Source organism: Artemia sp. Qi Xiang Cuo, chromosome 3 (genome assembly GCF_049724085.1).
Source record: "Artemia sp. Qi Xiang Cuo chromosome 3, ASM4972408v1, whole genome shotgun sequence".
NCBI lineage: Eukaryota > Metazoa > Arthropoda > Branchiopoda > Anostraca > Artemiidae > Artemia > Artemia sp. Qi Xiang Cuo.
In genome coordinates this window covers 76634292-76658862 of record NC_142796.1, presented here as the reverse complement: position 1 = coordinate 76658862, position 24571 = coordinate 76634292, and the positions used below count along the sequence as shown (strand labels likewise).

Here is a 24571-nt window from a genome sequence, read left to right as displayed (position 1 = left end):
TTGAGTCGGGAGGGGGGCTGTAACTAATTTTTCCCCGGGCGCCACCAACTCTAACAACGGCTCAGGATGGGCGTCATTACTTGTTTTGGTTGAGTGGACAAAATATGTAATTTTGTTTTTCGTTTCATTCTTTGTTTTCCGTTGCTTAAATAAATTGTTCTTTGTATTCACGTCAGTTTGTTTCCTTTTTTTTCTATAATTTGTTTGTTCCGTTTTCTGTTGTGTGAAACTTTAAAGATAGAAACGTGAAAGTTGATGAACGATAATTTTGAAACCAGGAGAATGCAAATTAGTCTATAAAAAAAACTAAAAAGAAACAAAGGTACTTATTTAGAATCTGATAAACACGCAAGAAGTGAAGTTTCGTTAATGCTAATGAAATAAAACAAAATATGATGAAAATATAATAGTTCAGAAAAAAATTTGGGTTATATATTTGCACATTAGAGGGGGTGGGGGTAAAGTATTGCATTTATTAAATATGTAACATAACCTAACCTAAGTACCTTTTTATGTCCCTTCAACCACCAAAATACTAAAGTTTAAGTCTTTGTCACGCAGTGAGCAATACCTAACAAGGCAGTAGAAACCTGTTTTTCACATAGCATCTTTGAGATTTCGATGCGGTCTTTTTCGCATGTTTATTGCATTCTAAACAAGTACCGAAACAAATAATGCTCATTGGCCATGTGGCATTTATTATTGATTCATCTAAAAGTAAATATTACTTAAGGACCGTAAAAGAAACTTGTATTGGTGTATGTTTCATTTAAGTGTTTGTTGATGCACGTTCCTCATATTTGGGCTTTTTATGATGATCACCGATGTAAGTTTATTATATTTTTGCTCTTTTTGTGCCTATGGCCGTATTTTTGGCTTTAATACACTTATCTATCTATCTATTACTTGTAAAGCGAGGGACTACCGACTTTCATAAATCATGTACACCGGGTGGTGTTTGCCAAGCGTGGCTGAACTATGCCAATCTGCATAGACTGTGTCACGTGTGGCAGAGCTGTGCGGCGCACGTGGCAATCAGAGATCAGGTGATCAGGCGCTCACCTGTAGATCAGGTGATGAAAAATGAGTGACCCCTCGTTGTAAAGCTTTCAAACTGGATCTTTTTTTAGTGAAGAATCTTTCTTGTTATTATTTACCGTAAAGTAAATTTAAAGAAATGTTGTTGTTACTGGTGATAGGGAGGAAATGGAATGCTGATCCAAATTAATGAACCAATGACGCGGATCAAAAATGTAAGAATTGGAGGAAGACAAAATTAGTTTAGGTTTCATAATTTCAGTCCATCGGGGGCGAAAGCCCGACAACTCGTCAGATAAAGTGAGTCTTTCCTGTAGAGAAACACAGGAGGCAGTATGGAGCTGATAAAACGTCTACAAATAAAAAATAAAACACGTCTCAATATCAATAGTGAAACCAGGTAAGTTATATACAAAAAAATGAGGGAGCCATGGCTTTAAGATTGCGAAGGCCATAAATTTGTATGGTTGGGAACAAGGAATAAAGCAATGGTCCTAAATATTGACAACTATTCTGTTATTTCAAATGATTCTTTTTTGTTATTTCAGGTGAATGCCAGTGGTGCGTCATTCAAGAAAAAACAAACTTGGGTATTGGAACCATATGGTGACAACACGGATGCTATTGCTCTCCGTAGCCATCTTGATAAATATTTAGCAGTTGATCAATATGGTAATGTTACATGTGAAAGTGATGAAAAGGATGAAAGCTCAAAATTTGACATTATTATTTCTCCAAGTGATTCCAAGGGAAGATGGGCCTTAAGACACGTATTGAGGGGATACTATCTCGGTGCCAGTGCTGACAAACTAATTTGTACTGCCAAATCAGCTGGAGATGCAGAGCTGTGGTGGGTTGTTCTTGTTGCCAGACCTCAGGTAAGGCTTGACCAATTTTATTGTATTTTCTTTATGGAAGGATGTGTTGAGGAAAGGTTATCAATTTTGTTCACTTTTTCTTCGAAGTAAATGCGTTGCCTATAATGTTAAACGGCATTATTCCCAGTACTTAAGAACTATGTTGAACTCGGAACATTGCAGTTCACTTTATTATGAATGGCTTAATTTATCCGTTTATAGAAGGGATTCAAACAAAATTAGCGAAGGCAATAGTCCCTGACAACTTCAATTTCAAATATGGTAGGCTACTAGTGTATTCAGAACACACTCAAGAGTTTTGATCTGTAAAATGTGAAAAAAATCGGTTTGTCTGTCTGCAGTAGGTTATAATTAGCTTAGTCTCATTGAAAAAAAGTACGGTATAGGTATATTTTTTTTATTAAATATTTAATATATAGAGGTGATTAGGTTAGGTTAGGTATTTAATATAATGCGTTCTGGGCGGCCTGCTTTCCATAATTCTCTGTTGTAGTTTCCATAATTTTGTTTCTAAAGTATTATATTCTCATCATATTTTGGTACATTTAATTATGATTAGCCTAACTTCACTTATTGAGTGTCTTCTGGATAATACACAAGTCCCTCAAACATTTTCTAAACCACGACCAAGGGTCGAACCTGTTTGTGCCATTGGCTGGATTCATATATTGGCTAATCCAAGTAATTCAGTTTGTGATAGATTAAGTTATCAACGCATCACTTGCATGGGCGCCCATAAGCTGAATTCCAGGGGGGGGGGGCAAACCTGGTCTAAATGACACTTTTAATGCTATATAATAGAAATCTCAGAACAAAAATATAAACCTAAGGCAGCATCATTCAGCCAGGGGGCGGGTGCCCCCCTGCCCCCTGCCAGTTCTACTCCTGTTTTTGGAGATTTCTGTTCGTTTTGGGTTTCATTTGGTCATTAATGTTGTCTATTCATTTTCAGGTTGTTTTTTTTATATTGTATCTGCTCGTCTTTGGTTTTGTACTTTACTTTTCTTTTAAGAGATTCTCTTTTTAGAAAAAGTTCTTTCAAATTAATTTCGGTTGTTTTGAATTTATAATGTTTTTTTATTAATTAGTAAAAGGAATATTCGTAAAGTTTTGTCGGTTTCTCTGCTGAAGATTTAAGAATTTGGCTTGATATTTATATTCTTGACACAATTTTGCAACACATTTTAATAATAGTTCATTATAGAATTATGGGTGGATCGGGAAGGTGCATAATATATGGATTGAATATTTGCTTAATTTTGGCCCTCTATAGGACTGAAGCCATCCTGTCCTGTTACGAACAGCATAAAAATCCGATTCTTTTGATGTATCTATTGGTATCAAAATTCTGTTTTTTAAGGTTTCGGTTACTATTGAGACGAGTCGTTTTTACTATACAGTTCGTTACCACGAACTTTTTGTTTATTTCAAAAATCAAATATATTTGAAAAGAATGTAGCATGAAAAGACATCAAAAATGCAATTTTTTTTTGTAAAAAGTGATTCTATTTTTATTTATTTTTTTTTTTAAAGACACTAGAACTTTTAATTTCCGTTTGAATGAGCCTTCTCGCGACATTCTAGAACCAGGGGGTTTATACGATTAGCCCTGGGGAAAAGAAGAAAAAAGAACAAATAAACACGCATCCGTGATCTTTCTTCTGGCAAAAAACACCAAATTCCACTCTTTTGTAGATAGGAGCATGAAACCTCTACAGTAAGGTTCTCTGTTACGCTGAAACTGATGTCGTAATTTTCATTATGATTCTAATAGGGCAAATTTCCCCAGGCTCGTAACTTTTGATGAGTAGGACTAAACTTAATGAAACTTAAATATTTAAAATCAGCATAAAAATCCGATTCTTTTGATGTATCTATTGAAATTATAATTCTGTTTTTTAGAGTTTTGGTTACTATTGAGACAAGTCCCTCTTAGACGAATACTGATCGGTCATTTTTTTTTTATAAGACTTATTGTACTATATTTTGTTTTCACTACCTGTTTGTTTAAATAAATGCATCTTGTATTCATTTATTTAAAAAAAAAAAATATGTGTCGTTGATAAAATAAAAATAGTCCGCCAAGAATCAATGCAACCACGCAGATTTATTTCCGATAGAGCTTCCCTTCGTTCTAAAATTTTAATTAAGGTGTCTTCATTGCCACTTAGAATCAATACAACTTTAACTGCCCTTCATAAGGGCCATGGGCATAGCTTCAGCATTTTTAATGGGGGGGGGGGGGAGCAAAAGGGGTCCATATCCGGATAGCCAAGGAGCGTGGGCAACATAATTATTTTTTCTCCAAATTATTGGAGGACAGCTGCCCCTTCTTGGCCCCCCCCTAACGACGCCCCTCATAAGGACAAGGCTCAAAACTTTATTGCCCTTGATAAGGCCCCAAATTTAAAATCTCTTAATTCCCCATTCCAGTATTCCCCGAAATTTTCAGCTTGGTCCTTTAATCCGCTAATTTATACCATTAGCTGTTCCTGAGATATTGCTGACAGGCAGTTTTGACAGCCTGGATACACATAGTATTCTTTTGATTGCATTCATCACGCCCTGAAAGTTTCAATTTAATTCTCTTAGCCGTCCCTTAGATATTACAGATACGCCCTTTCGACAGCGTTGGTGTACACAGTGTCTTTTGATCTAGTTCGACATTCTCCCTCAACGTTACCTGATCTTGATAACCTTAGCCTTTCTGGACACCCATGATGAAGCATGCCCCCCTTCCCAATAATACAACCTATATCTAAACAATAGACAGCTTGTGTAATTTACAGCCCTTGCTCCAGGAGCTATGGGGGTCATGTCATTCCCGGAGACATAGATATAAGACTTTTCTGCTATTTTTACCAAAATAGCTTTCCCCAAGTTTTGATAGGATGTCTTGGTGTTGAGCGGTGAGTAAAGCAGCTAAAATGGGTGCGGAAAGGGGGTTGGTTACCCTCCAAATACTTTTTACTCTTGAAAAAGGCACTAGAACTTTCAATTTCCACTCGAAAGACCCCCCCCTCCTTCCGAAGTTTTGATCGAATGTCTTTTGCATTGAGCGGTGAGTGAGTAGCTAAAAAGGGCGTGGAAAGGGGGTTGGTTCACTTTTTACTCTTGAAAAGGACACTAGAACTTTCAATTTTAAATCGAAGAACCGCTCCTCCCTCCGAAGTTCTTACGGTAACTCCTTTCATGCGAAGTGGCCTGGAAAAAAAGAATGAAATTAGTAAATAATATGTTGAAACCATTTCGCTCTTTACTTAGGCAATTTTATTGTGCTGTTAATTTCGATTATAATATTAATACTTTAATTAAATTAAAGTAATTAAAGTAAATTAAAGTAAAGTAAAATAATATTAATACTTAGGCAAAATTAATTTCGATTATATATCGACAGATTTCAATACCAACATAAATTTTGGATAGAGAATTCACTCGTACGAAAAAAAAGAAGAATATAAGATTTATTCACGATAGTAGCCTATACACGTACAATAATAGGTACTACTTAATGCCATGACTAGGCCTACTCGTACATGAAAATAACAACAACAAACATCAATAGCAACGTTTTATGGCCGGAATGCAGGGAGAAAGACCAAAAAACAGAAGAAAAAAGACGAAAGTAAAAAGAAGAAAAATAAAAATACATACACACTAAAATATAAACATCATTCAGCCGCCCAGCATTGACTACTCGCCGAAAATCAAACCAGAGCAAATTGCCCTACCGATAAACAAAACAGTACACAATTCCAACTTGGACCAGAGACATCACTCGCATGCGGATGTTAAAGAAAAAAAGAAACAAATGTAAATAAATTAACCCAGAGATGAAAAATGTTTTACAATCCTTTAAAAGGCACCAAACGAATGACACTTTCCAGCCAACTCAGGTAAAGTATTTCAGGCACACTAACAAGCAGTTAGGGGGTTGAAATCTGACTGACTGATAGACTGAATGGAATCCGAATATTATCATAATTACGAAGGCAATATGTACAATGCTCAGAGACAAGAAACTGTCTAGTTTTAAGGGCCGCAATATAATTCGGAATAGAATTCATTTTCAGTAAAGCACCCATGACGCATTAGGCTTTAGACTTTTACAGTTAGGGAAAGGGGCAGTAGCCAAACTCTTGTTTCAAGGGGTTTTTGTTCGTTTTTAGCTAGATCTGCATAGTCAACTTAAGTTTCAATCATTATATTTTGAGTAACTTTGAGTGTCCTGGGGGACAGAAGGCAAATGCTCCATAGAGGGGCGTACGTGGGGATGGCATAACTGTTGACCTGTCTCTTTCCTTAGAAACATGATATTTTAGAATTGGTGCTATAATTGTTCGTTTCTTCCATGTGTTCGCTATTTTCACGTTTTTTGGCTCGAAAATGGCGGCCCTTTCCCAAAATACATTTCTGTGTATATGGCTGTCTCCAACTCCCTACAAGGGTTGCGGTCATCTTTGCTGAAGGCCCATTCACAATGATATTTTATTAATGCTGAGATTTGCCTAGCGCTAATTTGAGCCAATCAGGATTTTTTGTAAAGCTTTTTGACCAATCGAAAAATTAAAGGGACAATTTGATTGGCTCTAATTAGTGCTAGCTAATTTTCAATAGAATTAAAATACTGTTGTGAATGGGCATTAAGGGCATCATATCTAGTGAAGATAGTTGCTTCATATCTTATGAAGGAACTCTGTCTAGTTAGAATTCTTGTCTGTAGTATGGGATAACCACCCATAGTACTGGACAAAATCTGCTGAGACTAGACGTATTTTACCAAATATACGACCTATCAATGGCACCTCGGATGTTGCCATTGAAAGTGCTACAAACAGTATTAACGTCATCGAAAGGAGAAATATGTGTTTCAACGCAGGTCTGGGACGTTCGGTGTATACTAAATCCCCAAATCTAGAAACAAAATAGGGAAGAACCAGATAGTACTTCATTTGAATAGGGAAGACAAAGTTAAACCTGGATGTTAGTGTAAAGTAATTATGTAAACAAAATTCATACGAAGCAACCAATTTGTAGGAGGCTATTGGGGCTGTAGGTCACTCCTCTTACAGCTCGTATTTCGTAAGATCTAAGACAAAAAGCTAATTTTTACTGAAAAGCTGATAAAAATAGGGTTGCTTGTTTCATTGGCCTCAAAAATCATTTGTTCTTGTCTCCCTTACCCCTTCCCCCCACAAAATTTAAAGAAAAAGCTCAAATCTGCGTTCTGAAGTAAAAAAGCCTTTAATTTTGCTCATGGCGGGGTTTCTCTACACCAGCATCTTTGAAGCGACTACTGTTTTTTATATTGCAAGGAAAAAAATATCGCAATATTATCAGTAAATGAATAATCGTGTTTCGCAACACACTGCTGCAACTTTGTAGGTATAACAATCTAGTTATAACCAATACAATATTTAGTCATGATATGGCCCATTCAGATCATGGTAAGACAGCTAACCTCATTCATTATGTTATCAAACAGTTCGTGGTAACGAACTGTAAGTAACGAGAGACCCGAAGTTTAATCTTACCCATCAAAAGTTACGTGCCTAAGAAAACTTGGCTGATTTTCGAAAAAAGGGGGAAAGACCCCCTAAAAGCTATAGAACCTTAATGAAAATGACATCATCAGATACAGCGTAATAGAGAACCCTACTGTGGAGGTTTCAAGCTCCTATCTACAAAAATGTGTAATTTTTTTTTTCCATTTTTTACCAGAAGAAAGATCACGGATGCGTGTTTATTTGTTGTTTTTTTTTTCTTTCTTTTCCCCAGGGGTGATCTTATTGACCCAATGGTCCTAGAATATCTTAGGAGGGCTCATTGGAACGGAAATTAAAAGTTCTAGTGCACTTTTTAAGTGACCCAAAAAATGGAGGGCAACTAGGCCCCCTCCCACATTCATTTTTTTCTCAAAGTCGCCCAATCAAAATTTTGAGATAGCCATTTTGTTCAGCATAGTCGAAAATCTAATAAATATGTCTTTTAGGATGACTTAATCCCTCACAGTTCCCAGGGGAAGGGCTGCAAGTTATGAACTGTTCCCATTGCTTACATATTGTATTGGTTATTGGGAAGTATACAGACACTTTCAGTAAGGATTTTTTTCTAGTGGGGGGGATGGAGGAGGAAGTTCGGGAGAGTCTTCCGGGAAGGATGTTTCTTTGGGGTAAGGGACATTTCTATGAAGGGGCGCCGGATTTCCAAGCATTATTTAAAAAACGATCAGAAATTAAATTAAAAAAAACAACAAGTTTTTTCAACTGAAAGTAATAAGCAACATTAGAACTTAAAACGAAGTGAAATTATTGCGTATGTGAGGGGGTTCTCCCCCAAGTCAATACCTCGCTCTTTACGCTACAGTTTTTTTTAGTACTTTCAAAAGAGATATCTATTCTATTTAAACGGCCTTTGTGATTCAGAGGTTTGTGAATTAAATTTTTTTAACTTTTAACGTAAAGAGCGTGGTATCGAATAAGGGGATATCCCTCTTATATACGTAATAACATATACTTAATAAAAAAAACAATAAAAAACAACAAGCGATACGGCTCAATAATAATCGAAACTTTTAAAAACGGAATTGAAAATTTACCTGATTTTTTAAAGAGGGGGAAACATCCCCTTCAAGTGAAAGAATTTTAATGAAAATCATACCAAATTCCTCTTTAGGAATCAAAATCTTACGTGCAGTCAGATTCAGCGTATCAGAAAACCCTGTTACATAGGTTTCAAGCTCATATCTGCAAAAATCTGCAACTTTGTATTTTTTGCCAGAAGAAAAATATACGAATATAGAAGTTCGTTACGTAAGTTAATTTGTGAATTAAGTCAGAAACAAATTTAGAGACAGCCATTTAGCAAAAGAAAAGTAAAATTTCTATGCAAATTTTGTTTACTTATTCAATGACGGTGAGCAAAAATAAAAGCTGCATTGACTAAAAAGCGATCAGAAATTAAATAAAAAAACAAGTTTTTTAAACTGAAAGTAAGCAGCGACATTAAAACTTAAAACGAACATAAATTATTCCGTATATGAAAGGGGCTGTCCCCTCCTCAATGCCTCGATTTTTACGCTAAAGTTTGACTCTGTCTCAAAACTTAATTTTTTTTAACAATAAAAACTTTAGCGTAAAGAGCGAGGCGTTGAGGAGGGGACAGCCCCTTTCATATACGGAATAATTTCTGTTCGTTTTAAGTTTTAATGTCGCTCCTTACTTTCAGTTTAAAAAACTTTTTTTTTATTTAATTGTCAACCAAAGACTGGCAAGACCAATCCAAGATACTAGGGTATATAGGGATGCTGTTATTGATTGTAAAACTAAAGATTACCATCTAGTAGTTTCTGGGGTCAATTTAAAGCTGAAATCTCGGAAGGGTAACTACCTTCCGGGAAGCCATGACGCTGGGAAACTCCAGGATGAGAACTTGAGAGGAACTTTCCAGGAAAAGCTGAATACCAAACTGGAGAGATTGAAATTTGACAAAATGCATGGAATAATTTTAGGAAAATAATTTATTAAGTTGTGATTGTGTCTTAGGGAAGCAAGTTAGGATCGCAGCTAGGAATATTAGTGAAAATGCTGCATGTTTAATAGAGAGGAGGAGGTGCTTGTACAGGAATTATCTGAGTGATAGATCGTATGAAAATAAGAGGAAAGTAGAGAAAGCATTAAAATATGGACTAAGGAGGTGTGAAATGGAGGCCATGAATAAAATTGCCCAGGATCTTAAAGATGCAGCCACGACCAAAGATAGGCCACGGGGCCACAATTAGTGATAAGGAAAGAGTTAAAGGGAGGTGAGCAGAACATTTTGAGAATGTGCTAAACTGGGATTGAGTTACAGGAAAAGATATATCGGAAAATGAAAAAGTTTGTGACACATTAGATGTGAAGTAAGATTTATTTTGTGAGGAAGAATTAGTAATAGTACTAAAAGGATTGAAAATATGGTGGCTATGAGATTAGAAACAAGTTACTGAAGATTATGAATAGGATTTTTGAAATAGGGGAAGTACCTGACGATTTTAGGAAAACCCTAATTAAACCCCTGTGTAAGAAAGTTGATAAGAGTGAGTGTGGTAATTATAGAGGTATTAGCCTGGCTTTTGTAGGTAGCAAATTACTTAGTATGATGATAATTTTTAAGGCTTAGAGATGCTGTAGATAAAGTTTTGAGAGAAGAAAATTGCGGTTTTAGGAAGGGTAGAGGATGAGTGGACCAAACTTTCACTCATAGGTTAATAACTGAGAAGCGCCTGAGTAACCAAACACCCTTAGTGCTCGGTTTTATTCATTATGAGCAAGCATTTCATTCTTCTGATAGAAGAGCTTTAGCGAAGGTCTTATCCATGAATGGTACGCCAGACAGCTACCTTTAAGTGATTAGTGCTATGTATGAGCATAACACTGCTGCAGTTAAGAAATGAGATTAGCAGCTGGTTTCGTATTAAATCGGGAGTTAAGCAGGGTTGTGTTCTATACCCATTTATACGGATCATTTTGATGGAATTTGTCATAAGGAGCACAGGAAAAGCAATGGGAAAACACGGAATCAAATCGAGAAGAAAAACTTTACTAGACTTTGATTGCTGGTGAATTAAGCATTTTAGATGAAAGTGTGAGCAAATTGAATGAAGGTTTACAGGTTTTGTGAGTTCAGGCTGTTAGTATACGTTTGAAATTAATGTTAAGAAGACTATGTCGCTAATGCTAGGAATAAGTGAAGATGAAAAGGTGACGTTAGGTAACGGAAAGACCGACCTAGTGGATAGTTTCACTTACCTTGGTAGTAGTATTAGTAAAGACGGTGGGTGTCAAATATGGTTCTGAAGCTTGGGCGCTCCGGAAAATGTAGGAAGATTTGCTGATTTCCAGAGAAATTGCCTACGGATTGTTTTGGATACCCGACTGACTGATCGTATTTCAAAAAGTAGGCTTTGCGAAAAATGGGGTTCAATCTCTATTTCTGGGGTCATAATGAAAAAAAGGTTGAGATGGTTAGGGCATGTTCTGTGGATGAAGGAAGACAGATTGCCAAAGATTATCCTTCTTAGCCAATCGTCTAGGGATGAACGGAAAACAGGTCGTCAGTGTTTGGGGTGGGAGGATGTCGTAAAGAAAGACTTAAGGGAAATGGGAACTACCTGGGAGGTTGTAAAGAGGGAGGCTTTGAATACATTGGGACTGAGGAGAAGTGTACTTAGCTGTGTCGGCCTCAGGTGACTTGGTGCTGCGGTGAATTGCTAGAAGTAGTACATAAAATTCGGGTTAAAATCAAAGACATATAAAATGGGATTGAAAGCTCAAAAGCGTTCAGTCTAGCGTCAAACTTGGTGCAAAACCTTTAGCGTAATCGGATTGAAGTAGTTATTATTAGTAAATTATATTTTACAAGATATACGCACTTAGGATGTATTTTGAAATCATAGAGTGTCTTAGAATCTACACTAGTGCTGGGACTTGTATCTTAGTAGAAGAAGTAGCTGGGCGCATGAGGAGTCACATTAGGTGGCGATTACCAATGGCTGAGCCTTAGAATCTACACTAGTGCTGGGGCTTGTATCTTAGTAGAAGACGTAGCTGGGCGCATGAGAAGTCACATTAGGTGGCGATTACCAATGGCTGCGCCTTAGAATCTACACTAGTGCTGGGGCTTGTATCTTAGTAGAATACTTAGCTGGGCGCATGGGAAGTTACATTAGGTGGCGATTACCAATGGCTGCGCCTTAGAATCTACAATAGTACTGGAACTGGGATGCTACCATTTCATCTAACCGTCACAAGCACTAAACGTCATTTCGTTGACAAGAAAAATCCACCAGAACATCGACACGTCAGGACATCGACAGTCACAATCGTTACCCGTCAGAACGTCGACAGTCATAACATCGACAGTCACAATCGCTACCCATCAGAACTTCGACATGTCAGTTCATCGACTGCCACAATCGCTACCCGTCAGAACGTTGACAGTCATAACATCTAAAAAAAAATTTTGATGTTATTATGTGTTTATGTTATGACTGTCGACGTTCTGACGGTTAGTGGTTCTGACGGATTTTCGTTATGAAAAAAACATTTGATGTAATGACGTTTCGATGTTATGAGTGTCGACGTTCTAACAGTTAGTTGTTCTGACGGATTTTCGTTATGAAAAAAATTTGTATGTTTATATAATAGTAGTAAATATATAATAGTTTAGAAACAAATTTCGGCTATATATTTGGACATCAGGGGAGTGGGGGTAAAGCATAGCATATGTTAAATACGTAACCTAACCTAACCTCGGTACCTTTCCCCCCTAAACCCCAAAAAACTAAAGTTTTACAATTTTAGATTTTATGACGTGTCGATGCTATGACTATCGGCGTTCTGACGGTTAGTGGTTCTGACGAATTTTCGTTATGAAATTGTTTTAGATGTTATGACGTGTCGATGTTTTGACTGTCAACGTTCTGATTATTAGTGGTTCTGACGGATTTTCGTTATGAAAAAAAATGTTGATGTTATGACGTGTCGATGTAATGACTGTCGGCGTTCTGACGGGTAGCGATTGTGACTGTCGATGTTATGACTGTCGACGTTCTGACGGGTAGCGATTGTGACTGTCGATGAACTGACGTGTCGATGTTATAACTGTCGCTGCTCTGACGGGTAGCGATTGTGACTGTCGAAATCCTGACATGTTGATGTTCTGAATGATTTTTTGTCTATGTTATGACGTATTTTGTCGATGTCCTGGCGCCTTCCCGTTGGGACTTATATCTTAGTAGAAGAAGTAGCTGGACGCATGAAGAGTCACATTAAATGGCGATTACCAATGGCTGTGCCTTAGAATCTACACTAGTGCTGGGACTTGTATCTTAGTAGAAGAAGTAGCTGGACGCATGAGGAGTCACATTAGGTGGTGATTACCGATGGCTGACCAAATATTTTTATTTTTAGGGGGTTCGGGATTTTCTTAGGTACTTACGTGCTAAAGCGATCACACTGTTGTGCTTGATGTGATTGAAACCGGCCTCCCTGTCTGCATTCGGAGATAATTAGTTTAGTCCCAGTGAGATAAACTGTTTTGCAGGTATATTTTAATTAAACATTTGATATATGGAGTTGATTAGGCTAGGTTATGTTAGATATTTAATACAATGCGTTCTGGGTGGCCTGCTTTCCATAATTCTCTGTTATATTTTCCATAATTTTGTTGCTAAAGTATTGTATTGTCATCAAATTTTGGTATACTTCACTGCTTTCGTGTGTACATTTTGTGGATGCTTCACTTCCTTGGTTTGGTCGCTATAACACGTAAGTACCTTTTTTTATATGAAGCAATGAAACTGTGACTATACTGTAGTGTCCATGCTTCATACAATATACTGTTTATGTGACTGTTCCTGTATGTGATACAAATAAAACAGAACTATACTGTTGAACATTATTTTTACCTCAAATCTATTTTAAGGGGTAGGATGGGCTTTCCAATCCCCATCAATCAAAATAATGGTGACTATTTTTATGGAGAACCACTTAAAGCGAAAATCCATTTGGCACATTCAGCAATTCTGGATCGCATCTGTCTTCACTTCCATGTTTAGGATTGTTCCGAAAAAGCAATTTGCTTGACACCCTGGTATCTATTTTAAAAGAGTTCTATTTGGAAAAATACATGATGGTTGACTTTCCAGATAAGGCTCGTGGTATTTTCGTCTACCTATATATTGTATGCCTGCTGAATCTGCAGCGCCCTTGGTCAGTGTGTATATTATACATCCTGATATCAATATATACCTGGTATCATCCTGAATATACCGTGGCAATTTATTATTCAACATTTTTTTGAAAAGTAATCCTGCGTGCTGACCGTTTGGAAAGGATAAAATAAGATTCCGTAATATCTCTTCCATCCCTTATGCGGCTTTCCAAGTAGAAATTCATTATTAAGTATTCTACAAGAAAATGGAGGACTGGAAAAAAATGGTTCTTTTATATGACAGTCATTGTCAAGGTTTATGTGAATTATGATTTTTTTTTAGAATCAACAGATTTCAGTCATCGCATTTTGATTTAACAAAATTCCATTATAGTAGGCCTGTCACGCACATATTCTTTTTTCCACAGGACAAGCTTTGTTTTTTTTTTCACGAAGTTTTATTACAGCAGGTTCTTTTCTTGAAGAATTTTCTATGGACTATCGCATGTTATCAATTACAGCTTTTCTCTAAAAAGCAACAACCGTAAAAATTCTGGTTACAAAGCTTCACTCATGATGGAAGCAAACATTGGGTTACGCACTAGCTGGCTCCGTGTATTCCACAGGCATAGAGCCAGAGCCAGGGGCAACTTGAAACCAGATCCTGGCTCTGAAGCATAAGAGGCAAAGTCAAGAGGCAACATTTTTCTCTAAAAAGCAACAACCGTAAAAATTCTGGTTACAAAGCTTCACTCATGATGGTTGGAAACATTAGGTTACATACTAGCTGGCGTCGTGTATTCCACTGGCATAGAGCCAGAGCCAGGGGCAACTTGAAACCAAATCCTGGCGCTGAAGCACAAGCCACAAAGTCAAGAGGCACAGTAGTCAGAGGCAGAAATGGTGTATATGCGTGATATTGTTGCCACGTTGGGTGCTTTTTTGAGGCCGTTGCGCATTAGATTCTATGAATTGATGCATTTTTTAAAAGTTTTTCTTTTTAATTTGTAACTTCGCCGTATTTTTGCTACAAAAAAAGAGGGCTTTGGTACATCTTTGTTTTTATGACTTAGCTAACGTGTACAAGGAATCTGGTTAAACTGATACACGGCAATGGTAAACTATTTATAATTAAGCGACTGTTCTATATTTGGATCAGCGTATTGTTTTAATCAAACGTCCGTGCGTTTTTTCGTTGTGCTTCTAAACTTAGGCAGGGTTGAACCAGGCATGTCCGTAAGTGCTAATTTCCGTTTTTCTTGAGGGGGGGGGGGATTTCTTGGTGGACCCGAATTTTTCGAAGAACAATGAGCAGGTGTTTTATATCAAAACTATGGAGAAATATTGGGAAAAAATGGGAATAAATTATGAGCTTTTGTGTTGGGGGAGGCCTTAGGCCACCCTTTTGTCGGGTTTTAGCAATATTTGGGAAAACTCAATATTTGTCCTTAAGCTGAAAGTGTGGGATAAGCTTAGAAGCATGAACAAAATCCAAGCCAGTTGGAATGGCTTAAATTCCTGTAGCAAGAACTTATATTGACGGGGGCTAATGCACTAAATCCATGTAAAAGCCATGGCGTTACCTTTTATACATATCTGTAAATAAATTGAAGCGTTTTTGTTTAGGTGAATCTTCGCTCTGTCGGTCGAAAGAGGTTTGCACATCTCAGCGAAGAAAAAGATGAAATTCACGTCGATTCTAACGTTCCTTGGGGAGCAGACACCCTCTTTACATTGGAATTTCGTGAAGATGCACATATGTACGCTATTCATACATGTAATGACAAATATTTACAAAGAGATGGCAAACTAGTTGATACCTGTGCGGATGCCTGTTTATTCTCTGCTGAATATCACGATGGACACATTGCTCTGAGAGACTCACAGGGGGCTTATTTAGCCCCTATTGGATCAAGGGTGTGTTTTATTTTCCTTCTTTCAAGTGCAGAATTTAGAATGCTAATAGAGAGTAATTCGTTAGACTCTAGTATATACAATTATACACCATTGTTCTAGGGTGGCATCTCATAGGGATGCTACCAGGGCCACATCCAGGATTTTTTTTTTCGGAGGGAGGGGGTACAAACGGATTTTTTCGGGGAGGGGGGGGTTATAAAAAGACTTTAAAAAGCGCGTCAAAAAAAATTGTATTCGATTTTTGTTACGTTTTTACGAGTCGGACAAGCATTTTTTAAACAAAAGTTACTTCAACTCAAGTAGGTTAAGCCAATTTTTATGGTATTTTGGTCTTAGAAATTCATCCTCGTTCTGAAACAGAGTTTTTGAGGGTTTTTACTCTTGGGGAACCCATAAAATAAATTGCAGGTAATAAGGTACCCCTGCACAATAAATAATTTCTAAGATGCACAATAATAATTAAGTAATTTGTTCATCATAGTTCATATGGATCCGTCGTAATTCATCATAGCTCACTGCTTCCAGGGATACCTCTAGGGGCTTTTCGTGGAATTCTATAGTTCTGGACCCTTGTTGAGAAGTCCCAAAAGCAGGCACGTTTAGCTGCTGTATCACGTTTCCATTTAAAGAATTATTTCACAAGGTTTCTATTTTAGAAACAGTAGCTATAAGGTTTCTTCTAATAGTCTGAATAGTTTCATACTCAAGGTTATATTCTCCTTTTTTAAATGGCTTAGATGCGACATCTAGCATTTGTCAGATCGTGCAAAAATCTCAAAGTGTCAATCTTGTCAAATTTCGAGTGAAGCAGCGAGCGTTGTTTGGTACAATGATCGCAGCAATAGCTACAACCAAATAAAGAGTGAACCAGCTCATTGTAACGGTAAGTTTGAATACGTGTTAAAATATACCTGTATAGTAAGAAAAATTGCTATTTGAAGCTGATTCAGGTAACAATTAAATCGATTAATTCTTTATTTTTTCGATATTCTTAGTTAATTCTTTATTATTAACTATTAATTCTTAAAAAAAGTTTGTAACGAAAAAAAAATTGTGCTAATTTCGAAAAAGAACTTAAAACTACCAAAAAAATGGAATCTGATCGAAAAGGAAAGGACACCATGGAAATTACCGTGCTTGAAAACCCTGATCGGGAGAATCAAAGTCCCCCCCCCGTTGAACAACAAGGAAAAAACACTTTTTTTTGCATGTGAAGCGCTTGATGTTTTCCTCTTTTTCCAACTGAAAATACGGAAATTTGTGGTCGTTTTAAGTACCAATGTCTCTCATTACTTTCACTTGAAAATTTTTTTTTTCGTCTTTCACTTGAATTTTTTTTTCAAACGCATATGAAGGGTTCCTCCAAATGCGAGGAGGGCTACCCCTCTCCCTCAAACCTGACTCTTTATATATCTATCCATCTACTCTCTGTAAGCGAGCAATAATTGTGTATTTACTTGTGTAATTGTTTTTTTTTTCTCGAAAAAGGCTTAAACCTGAAGAATAACAAGCCAAATGCGTAGTTAAGATATTTCAGAAGGTATATGCAATGGAACACGCCTTGTTGTTTCTGTATTATATGACAACGTAATTAGAGCAAAAACACATTAACGGGGACAAAGCTTATAAAACATTTTTTTGGTATCTATGACTTCATTATGCAAGATGATGAATGAATCCTGACAGCACAATGAATCCATCCTATAAATGTGTGATTCTGTGAAGGATAAACAGGAGGGAGGAACTGAATTCGCATCAGAGTTTCTTAATTCAATTGAAGATTCACCAACTTGTGACTTCAAACTAAAGAATGATACGATAATTATTCTAACAGTTATGCTAATTCGTTATTTGAGTCACATACATACAAGCCCGGTGCTTGTCGATTGTCAGGGCCCAAAGCTCTACTCTTATTGCTGAGACGATAGTTTATTTTTGATAAGTATTCTTTATTTTGGAAGTAAATACTAGTAAATGAGCTCCTTTTCTTTGCTCTACAAAAGCTGAATTGTGATTTGAAGAGTCCGGTTTTAGAGGCGGTATGCCCCTGGAAGCTTTGGGGGGTTATTTTATCAATAAAGGCGTAATTATTGACCTTTCGACTTTTGTAAACAAAACTACCCTCTCAAAATTCAGAAGTCTTTGGGAGGTTGAGGGGGGTGCACGACTAAAAAGGGGCTGGGAGGGTTTCTTATTGCCTTCCAATCACTTTCGACTTTTAAAAAATGAATTTCCACTTTATAAACGAATGCGCCCTCCAAAGTTTTTAGGATCTCCCTTTCCGTGCGACCTGTTAGAAAAAAGAAGAAAAAATATATTGCAACCACTTCGCTTTTACTTAGGCAGCGCTATGGGGATGCCTATGAACATAGAGTATTTGCAATCAGCAGGGTCAGAAATCCTTGTCATTTAATTCTAGTGGAAGCTAAGCATCGTTTATGAAATATTTACTTTTTTTAATAGGACTAATATATTTTCACCTTAAATATTTTCAATGATTAAAATTCAGTAGTAATATACATTAAATAATCTGATAGATAATTAGTCGAAATATTTACAACAGGGGAGGGATATTGGAAGGAGTGTGAAATCAGACCGTTACCTTGAATACTCTGTTATTAATAATTAGTTGGAATATTTACAACCGGGGAGAGGGATATTAGTAGGAATATCAACCCACGGGCCCTGCTTGAAGGTATGTGAAGCCACATACCGTACTTAGGCCGTCCAATCGTGCAGATTTAATATCATAGCGTGACCCCAATTTCAACCGGGTGTGGCCATTTCTGAAATACTTACTTAATCTGTTTTTATTTTCGATGTCTATATTGCACTATTAGACAGAGACCTGTAGTCAACAAGTTCACAAAGTCCTTGTAAATCAACTAGTCTGAAATAGAACGCTATTTTTTGAACGTCCTTAATGCGTTTTGATTTTTCATAATACTTCATGTTACTTCATAGCACGCAGACTATGAAGTATGAAGTGAGACAAATCAAAAGCCTCCAGGATTTGAGCTGTATTGATTTTGTCTGTTTCCAGAGGGCCTCTCCTGTGGATGTCTCAGATGGAATGTTTTCTTACACCCTTGTGAAGGGTGAATATCCTAGAGACTGAGGCACAACTGGAGCAAGAATTCAAACAGCTGGAATGCTAGAATTTGCGTTCTTGATTTATAAACTAAAGGAAAAGATAAACGTATTTATAAGAAATAGTTCCAACATAAATTTTGGGCTATAGTTTTGCTTTTACTCCATAGCCTCAGTATCTTGGTATTTTCTTGCAATTGGTAAAATACGGCATATAGGCTATTTAATTCTTTCCCGGTATTACCTTTTTCATGTTGCCCTTTTCTCATTCACTGTTTTTTTCTTGTCTGTCTATCCATTGAATAGCTTTTCTCCGTTAGTTGCCAAGCCAACGAAGGGTTTTTCATCCGCTCCGACTGGGATGAGGTTATACAGCTCAATCCTGGAGGCTTCAAATCAACAGTTCTTCAAATCAAGTAAGACTGTATCCAAGGGGGGTACGGGGTTGGACCCCCCCCCCCTCGAAGTTTTGTCCAAATCGTAAATACTTAACAAATATGTATATAAAAAAATGATGCGTTTTTGTTTTTTTTTAAACCCCCCCCCCTGAATAAAAGTCAAGGAAATATTTTTTGGATCCTTCAAGAAATATGGAACCAAATTAATTTTTGGAGGGTGTTGGAAATGTTTGTATATATGCTCCTCTCTAAGGAGTAAACAGGATATTTTTTTTAGCATTCTTCCTGGCAAATTTTCCTTATCATAGTACACCGTCTCACATTCCGTAGGGAAAAATCACAGTAGGATTTTACTGGCGTCGATGTTCAGGGTTTAGGTTGTACAAGCTTATTAGAATCAGTTCAATTCAAACCTGTTCGCAACAAATGTTTTGTTACCATGGTTGCAGCGATAGGTGCAACCTAGTAAAGAGCAAACCCGGGCCGTAGTAACCAAAAGCTTAAAAAAATTATCAAGTGAGAAAAATTGCCATTTGAAGCTGATTCAGGAATGGTAACTAGTATTTCAGTTAATTTAATAGTAAAAGTAAATTGCGAAGACAAGTTTAAGGGAATTTCAAAAGAGAGCTTGAAACCGCTCAAAAATGTGTCGGACCGAAATATACCGCACGGATTCGCCATGGCCTAAAACCCACCTTGATCAAAAAGGAAAATCACTTCTGCATGAGAAGCTCTGGTTTGCCTCTTTTTACAGGAGTAATCATATCGTACCAGTGATCTTAGAATATTAGGAGAGGGCTCTATTAGAGAGGAAATTACTACATTTAGTGCCTGCTCTACGTAGCAAAAAAATTGTCCCACGGTGAAATGGTGCTTTCTGTAATTTTGCACCACAAGACATTGAATTTTGCCCAGAGAGGGTCAAAATGCCACGCAATGGAAATTTTAAGATAACTGATAGATTTTTCATGATCTGGAATCCTAAACCGGGGTTTTCAAGGCCACCCGATCCATCTTGAAAATGGCTCTAAAGTAGACGTGAATGCCGCACTGACCTCCATGTTTATTCCTGTATCGTCAGTTGATAATGACATGAATGCTGCAGTAATTACCAAGGTTTTCGATAAATCATCAGCAGATGACTAACTTTTAATGGTTGCAGCGTCAGATGCACCGTAGTAAAGAAGGAACTTGAGCCCAAATTAACCGAAAGGAGCTTTGCGATCTCCCCTTTTGTGTGCTCCCCCTAGTCCCCTTAGTAAGCTTAAAAAAAATCGTTTCAAGAAAAATTGCGCTAGTGGAATCATCATAGTCGCGAACTCCATATGGGAGAATTAGAGTCCCCCATCTTGAACAACAACGAAAAACACCTTTTCACATGGGAAGCAGTGATGTTTTTCCGTTTTTCACCATATTTAACCAAGAGATTGTCTCGCCGCAAAGTAGCTTTTTGTGCCACTTATACCATAAACATCAGTCTTTTCCCTAAGAGAGTCTTTTCCCAAGAGATGCCGATGAGTGTAAATTCTAAGATAGGCAATCGATTTCTAACGGTCTAAAACGCTCAACTGTAGGTTTTGGGCCCCCTCCTCTCATTTTCAAAAAGGAGGGAAAACGTTTTTTTTTCATAGTTAAGAGGCGTGTTATTTATATCTAATAGCTTTTTTCTGCGACGGCTGGCTGGCTACCATAAAATCACATACAGATGCTTAATGGTTCGTCTAAAAGCCCCTACCTCACTTTACCTGCTTCTTATAAGCTCGGCTCGATGGTTCCATCCTAAAGTGCCATATGACACATTCTGGAGTTTAAAGGCTGGGAAGAATAATAGGGATACCATTATAATAGCCAAGGTCTAAAATTGTTAACCAAAGTTTTACGATCTCCCTGTCGTATACTCCCCCCCCCCAGTCCCCTTTGTAAGCTAAAATTAAAAACGCGCTTTGAAGAAAAACAGCCTAACGAAAAACTGTCATTTATTTATATTCATTTTTCGCGAAAATAATTGAGTTTCTTATGTGCAAATTCCGAAAGATAGCAGTGACAATGCGCCCTTTCAGTCTTTAGTTATCTGACAAAGTTGCAAATATCTTGTGGCAGTTTATGGAAGGTGAAAGCCTATATTTAATGTAGTATTTTGACAAAAAAAAAATCGTATTGACTTCTTCAGTTTTGTCGTCTGAATTAAACAAACAACTTTTCCTAAATTTGTTTGCGTATGTTCAAAAAATGAGAACGAGCTAACTCGCTCATGATATTTACCAATATCTATAGGATTGTAAAAACTAGCAATTTACTAAAAACTTTGCTGAAAATAAGAAATGAAGAGAACTATTGGCAACGCTAGAGCGTTACTGCTGTACAACATTGCTACTGCTATTAATGCTCCTACCACTATCACTACTTATATGATACTAGTAATATTAAGACTACGGGTATGCAGGGGAAATTTGAGAGAATATAGATGGAAAGTTTGAATTAAATCAAAACTACCAAATCTATGCGCATGCAGATTGTGAAAAGGGCGCATCTTAGGAATGAATAAGAAAATTAAGTTATAATTTTCTTTTGACTCTTGACAATTTTTTCTCGAACAATTCTTCCAGAACATTTCCACATGTAAAACTGAGTCACCAAAAAGAAAGTAACACAAACAAGAAGAATTTCGTATAGGAATTCTTGTCTTATACGAAATTTCCCCAGGGGCTGTGGATGTCATGTCTTCCCCAGAGGCATAGTTATTGGACCTTTCAACTATGCTAAACAAAATTGTTATCGCAAAATCTTGATCGAATGAGGGAGAGAAAAAGGGACGTGTGAGGGGGGGCTAGTTGACCTCTTAATTTTTTCGGCCACTAAAAAGGTATTAGGATTTTTAATTTTCGTTCGAATGATCCCTTCCTGGTCTTCCAGGACCTCTAGTTCGACACGGTCACCCCTGGAAAAAAAACAAGAAAAAACGCATTCGTAATATTTTTTTCTGGCAAAAAAATGCAAAATTCCACATTTTTTCAGATCTGAGTTTGAAACCTCTACAGCGGGTGTTTCTCTGATACGCTGAATCTGATGGTGCAATTCTCAATAAGATTCCTTGACTTTCCGGGGCTGGTTTACTGTCTTTTTCGAAAATCGGGCAGTTTTTCTCAGGCTCGTAGTTTTTGACGAGTAACATTAAACTGAAGGAATTGTTTATATTTGGAATAAGGAAAAAATCCAATTCATTTGATGCATTATTGGTTATCAAAATTCCATTTTCAAAGTTTCAGTTATTATTGGGCCGATTCGCTCCTTACTAAGTTCGTTACCACGAACTGTTTGAGTATGTACATGCGCCCGTATTACTGGCGAAAAGCGAGTGATAAGATTTCTAGAATGGACGTAATCTATCTTTTTTATTACTCTACGATGCAAATACTTAGCATGAACCAGTAAAGCATGTGGTATACTACAAAGAGAGAAAATAAAAACAGCGAATTGGAATTGATCCTATAAATCTATAAAAAAAAAGAAGTGCGATGTTAAATGCTTTAAGGACAATTTTAACAATAAGTATTTATGAATGAGAATTCAAAGAAGTGAATTTTGTTTTTATTAAGCTTGTCCAAATTTTAGATTCGATTAAAAATGTTAAAATAAGTCAATTCCGACCGGGTATGGCGCAGAGAAGTCAATTAAACGCATGACAGATTGTACAACATCTGTTTCCGCGGACGGATGGAGGTACAAATTTGAAGGGATGGCGTCATCACTTCCTGGAAAAAAGGTTTTTGGATCCTTTGTTTTTCGACTGCTAAATCCCCCTATTCGGAATTCAGTTGCCAGCGCTGGCATTATGCAAAAATGTAAATGATATCTATATCGCTTTTCACACGTCGTCTTGCTCGGATTCCGAACTTTTAGTGAATATGAGTTATTGTCTCTGGTGCTAGGCTCATTTCCCCCGTAAGATCCCCCGTGGAAAATCACCATCCATGGAAAATTCCTCCCACCTTGAGGAAAATTCTCCCCGGGGTTCCCTCCACGTCTCGGGACAGTCCTTCTCGGAAAATTCCCCTCACATGCAAAATAGATCAACCCCAGAGAGAGTATGTCAAATGAAAATAGTAAAGAAAAGAAGGAATGTTCTACCAATATTCCAAAATATAGGCAGAAAATGTAGTGTAGAAAGTCTTATAGTAGGCCCTACTGTAGCTATTTTTACATTTTTATTTTATTTTAATTCTTATTTTGTGTTACCTGGGGGCTGATTTGTTATAGCAGGGTTAGATAAAGTTTAACGTTGAAGCTGCGGGGTAATGTCAACCCGAAGGCGCTTATTAGACATTTGGAAAGTTTGGAACAAAACAGACATATCGAAATTTGATTCGAGTTTAGAGAATAGGGGTTAGAGGAGGGGCGGATAGCAGAAAATGAACCAAGACGGACGCTGATTACCCTCCAGTAGCTTTCGGTCTTTAAAAAGGACACAAGAACTTCCAATCGAATAATCCCCCTCCCAAGTTTCTAGAATAGCCCCTTCTATTTGAAATGGTTGGGAAAAAAGTTTTAGCGCTTTTCTGGAATTTTTTTTGGGCTTCATTTTGATGGAAAGCAACATTTTTATTTCGTTTCCTTTTGCATTGGGGTCCCTTTAGCCCAAAGTTTCATATAAGTTTCAGGCCAATCAGAAAAATTCGTTTTTTTTTTAGCTCACTTTATTAGAGGAGGGATCAATTTCAAAGGGACCAATCCTTTAAATAATTTGTGTACATTAAGCATCTTGGCCTAAGGACTTGCGGTTGTAAGTTTCAAATTGATCAGGGAAAAGTATTGTGGCTAATTTCGGAACCCTTAACCCCTCCCTCTCACCACAGCAAAATGTTAATGATTATTTTTCCAAGAAAACAATCCCCAAAAGCTCCACGTCACTGGACTCCCAAGATCACCCCCCCCCCCCTCCCTTTTCGCTATAAAATGTGTCTGTAATTAATTGACAGTTCACATAATTTACGGCCATTACCTAGGTGCTCTGGGGATTATGTCATCCGTGGATGCAAATTTACTGGTATTTTCAACTATTCCGAAGAAAATGGAAACCTTGAAATATTGATCAGGTGCCCTAAGGCTTACAAAAGAATGAGATATAAAAAAATGTTATAGGGCAGGAGCTGGTTTCTCTCCAATCACTTTTCAGGTTTAAAAACGGTACTAGAACTCTCAATTCCCGATTAAAGGAGCTTCCTCCGAAGTTTCAACTCTCCCCGAGGGAAGAGAGTTAAGGAGGGAGCAGCTCCCCTCCTATACAGAATAAATTCTGGTGGTTTTGGGGTTTAATGCTTCGTCTTACTTTCATAATAAAGGCGTAGACCAGACACAATCTCGGAAATCAAGAGGGATTATAAATAAATTTCTACATCACCCTTACCCCTTCCACAGAACTAATTCTATATTTACATCTGCTCCCCCGTTCCTACAAAATGACCCACCACACCTCCTTTACAATAGCTGATGCAAACTTACACGTCATTGTATATAATATTATGAAATATGTAACATACTAGTAAGTTAAATGAAGCT

General features: G+C 37.2%; 1 protein-coding gene across 1 annotated transcript in view; it reads left to right on the top strand.

The window, feature by feature from the left end:
• sn (fascin domain-containing protein singed) overlaps nt 1-24571 on the top strand; it is an 88725-nt gene that overhangs the window by 16783 nt on the left and 47371 nt on the right. The window contains exons 3-4 of the mRNA XM_089086589.1: nt 1587-1916; nt 15237-15527. Coding sequence (XP_088942715.1) covers nt 1587-1916; nt 15237-15527 — 621 coding nt within the window. The remainder of the gene's footprint in view (nt 1-1586; nt 1917-15236; nt 15528-24571) is intronic.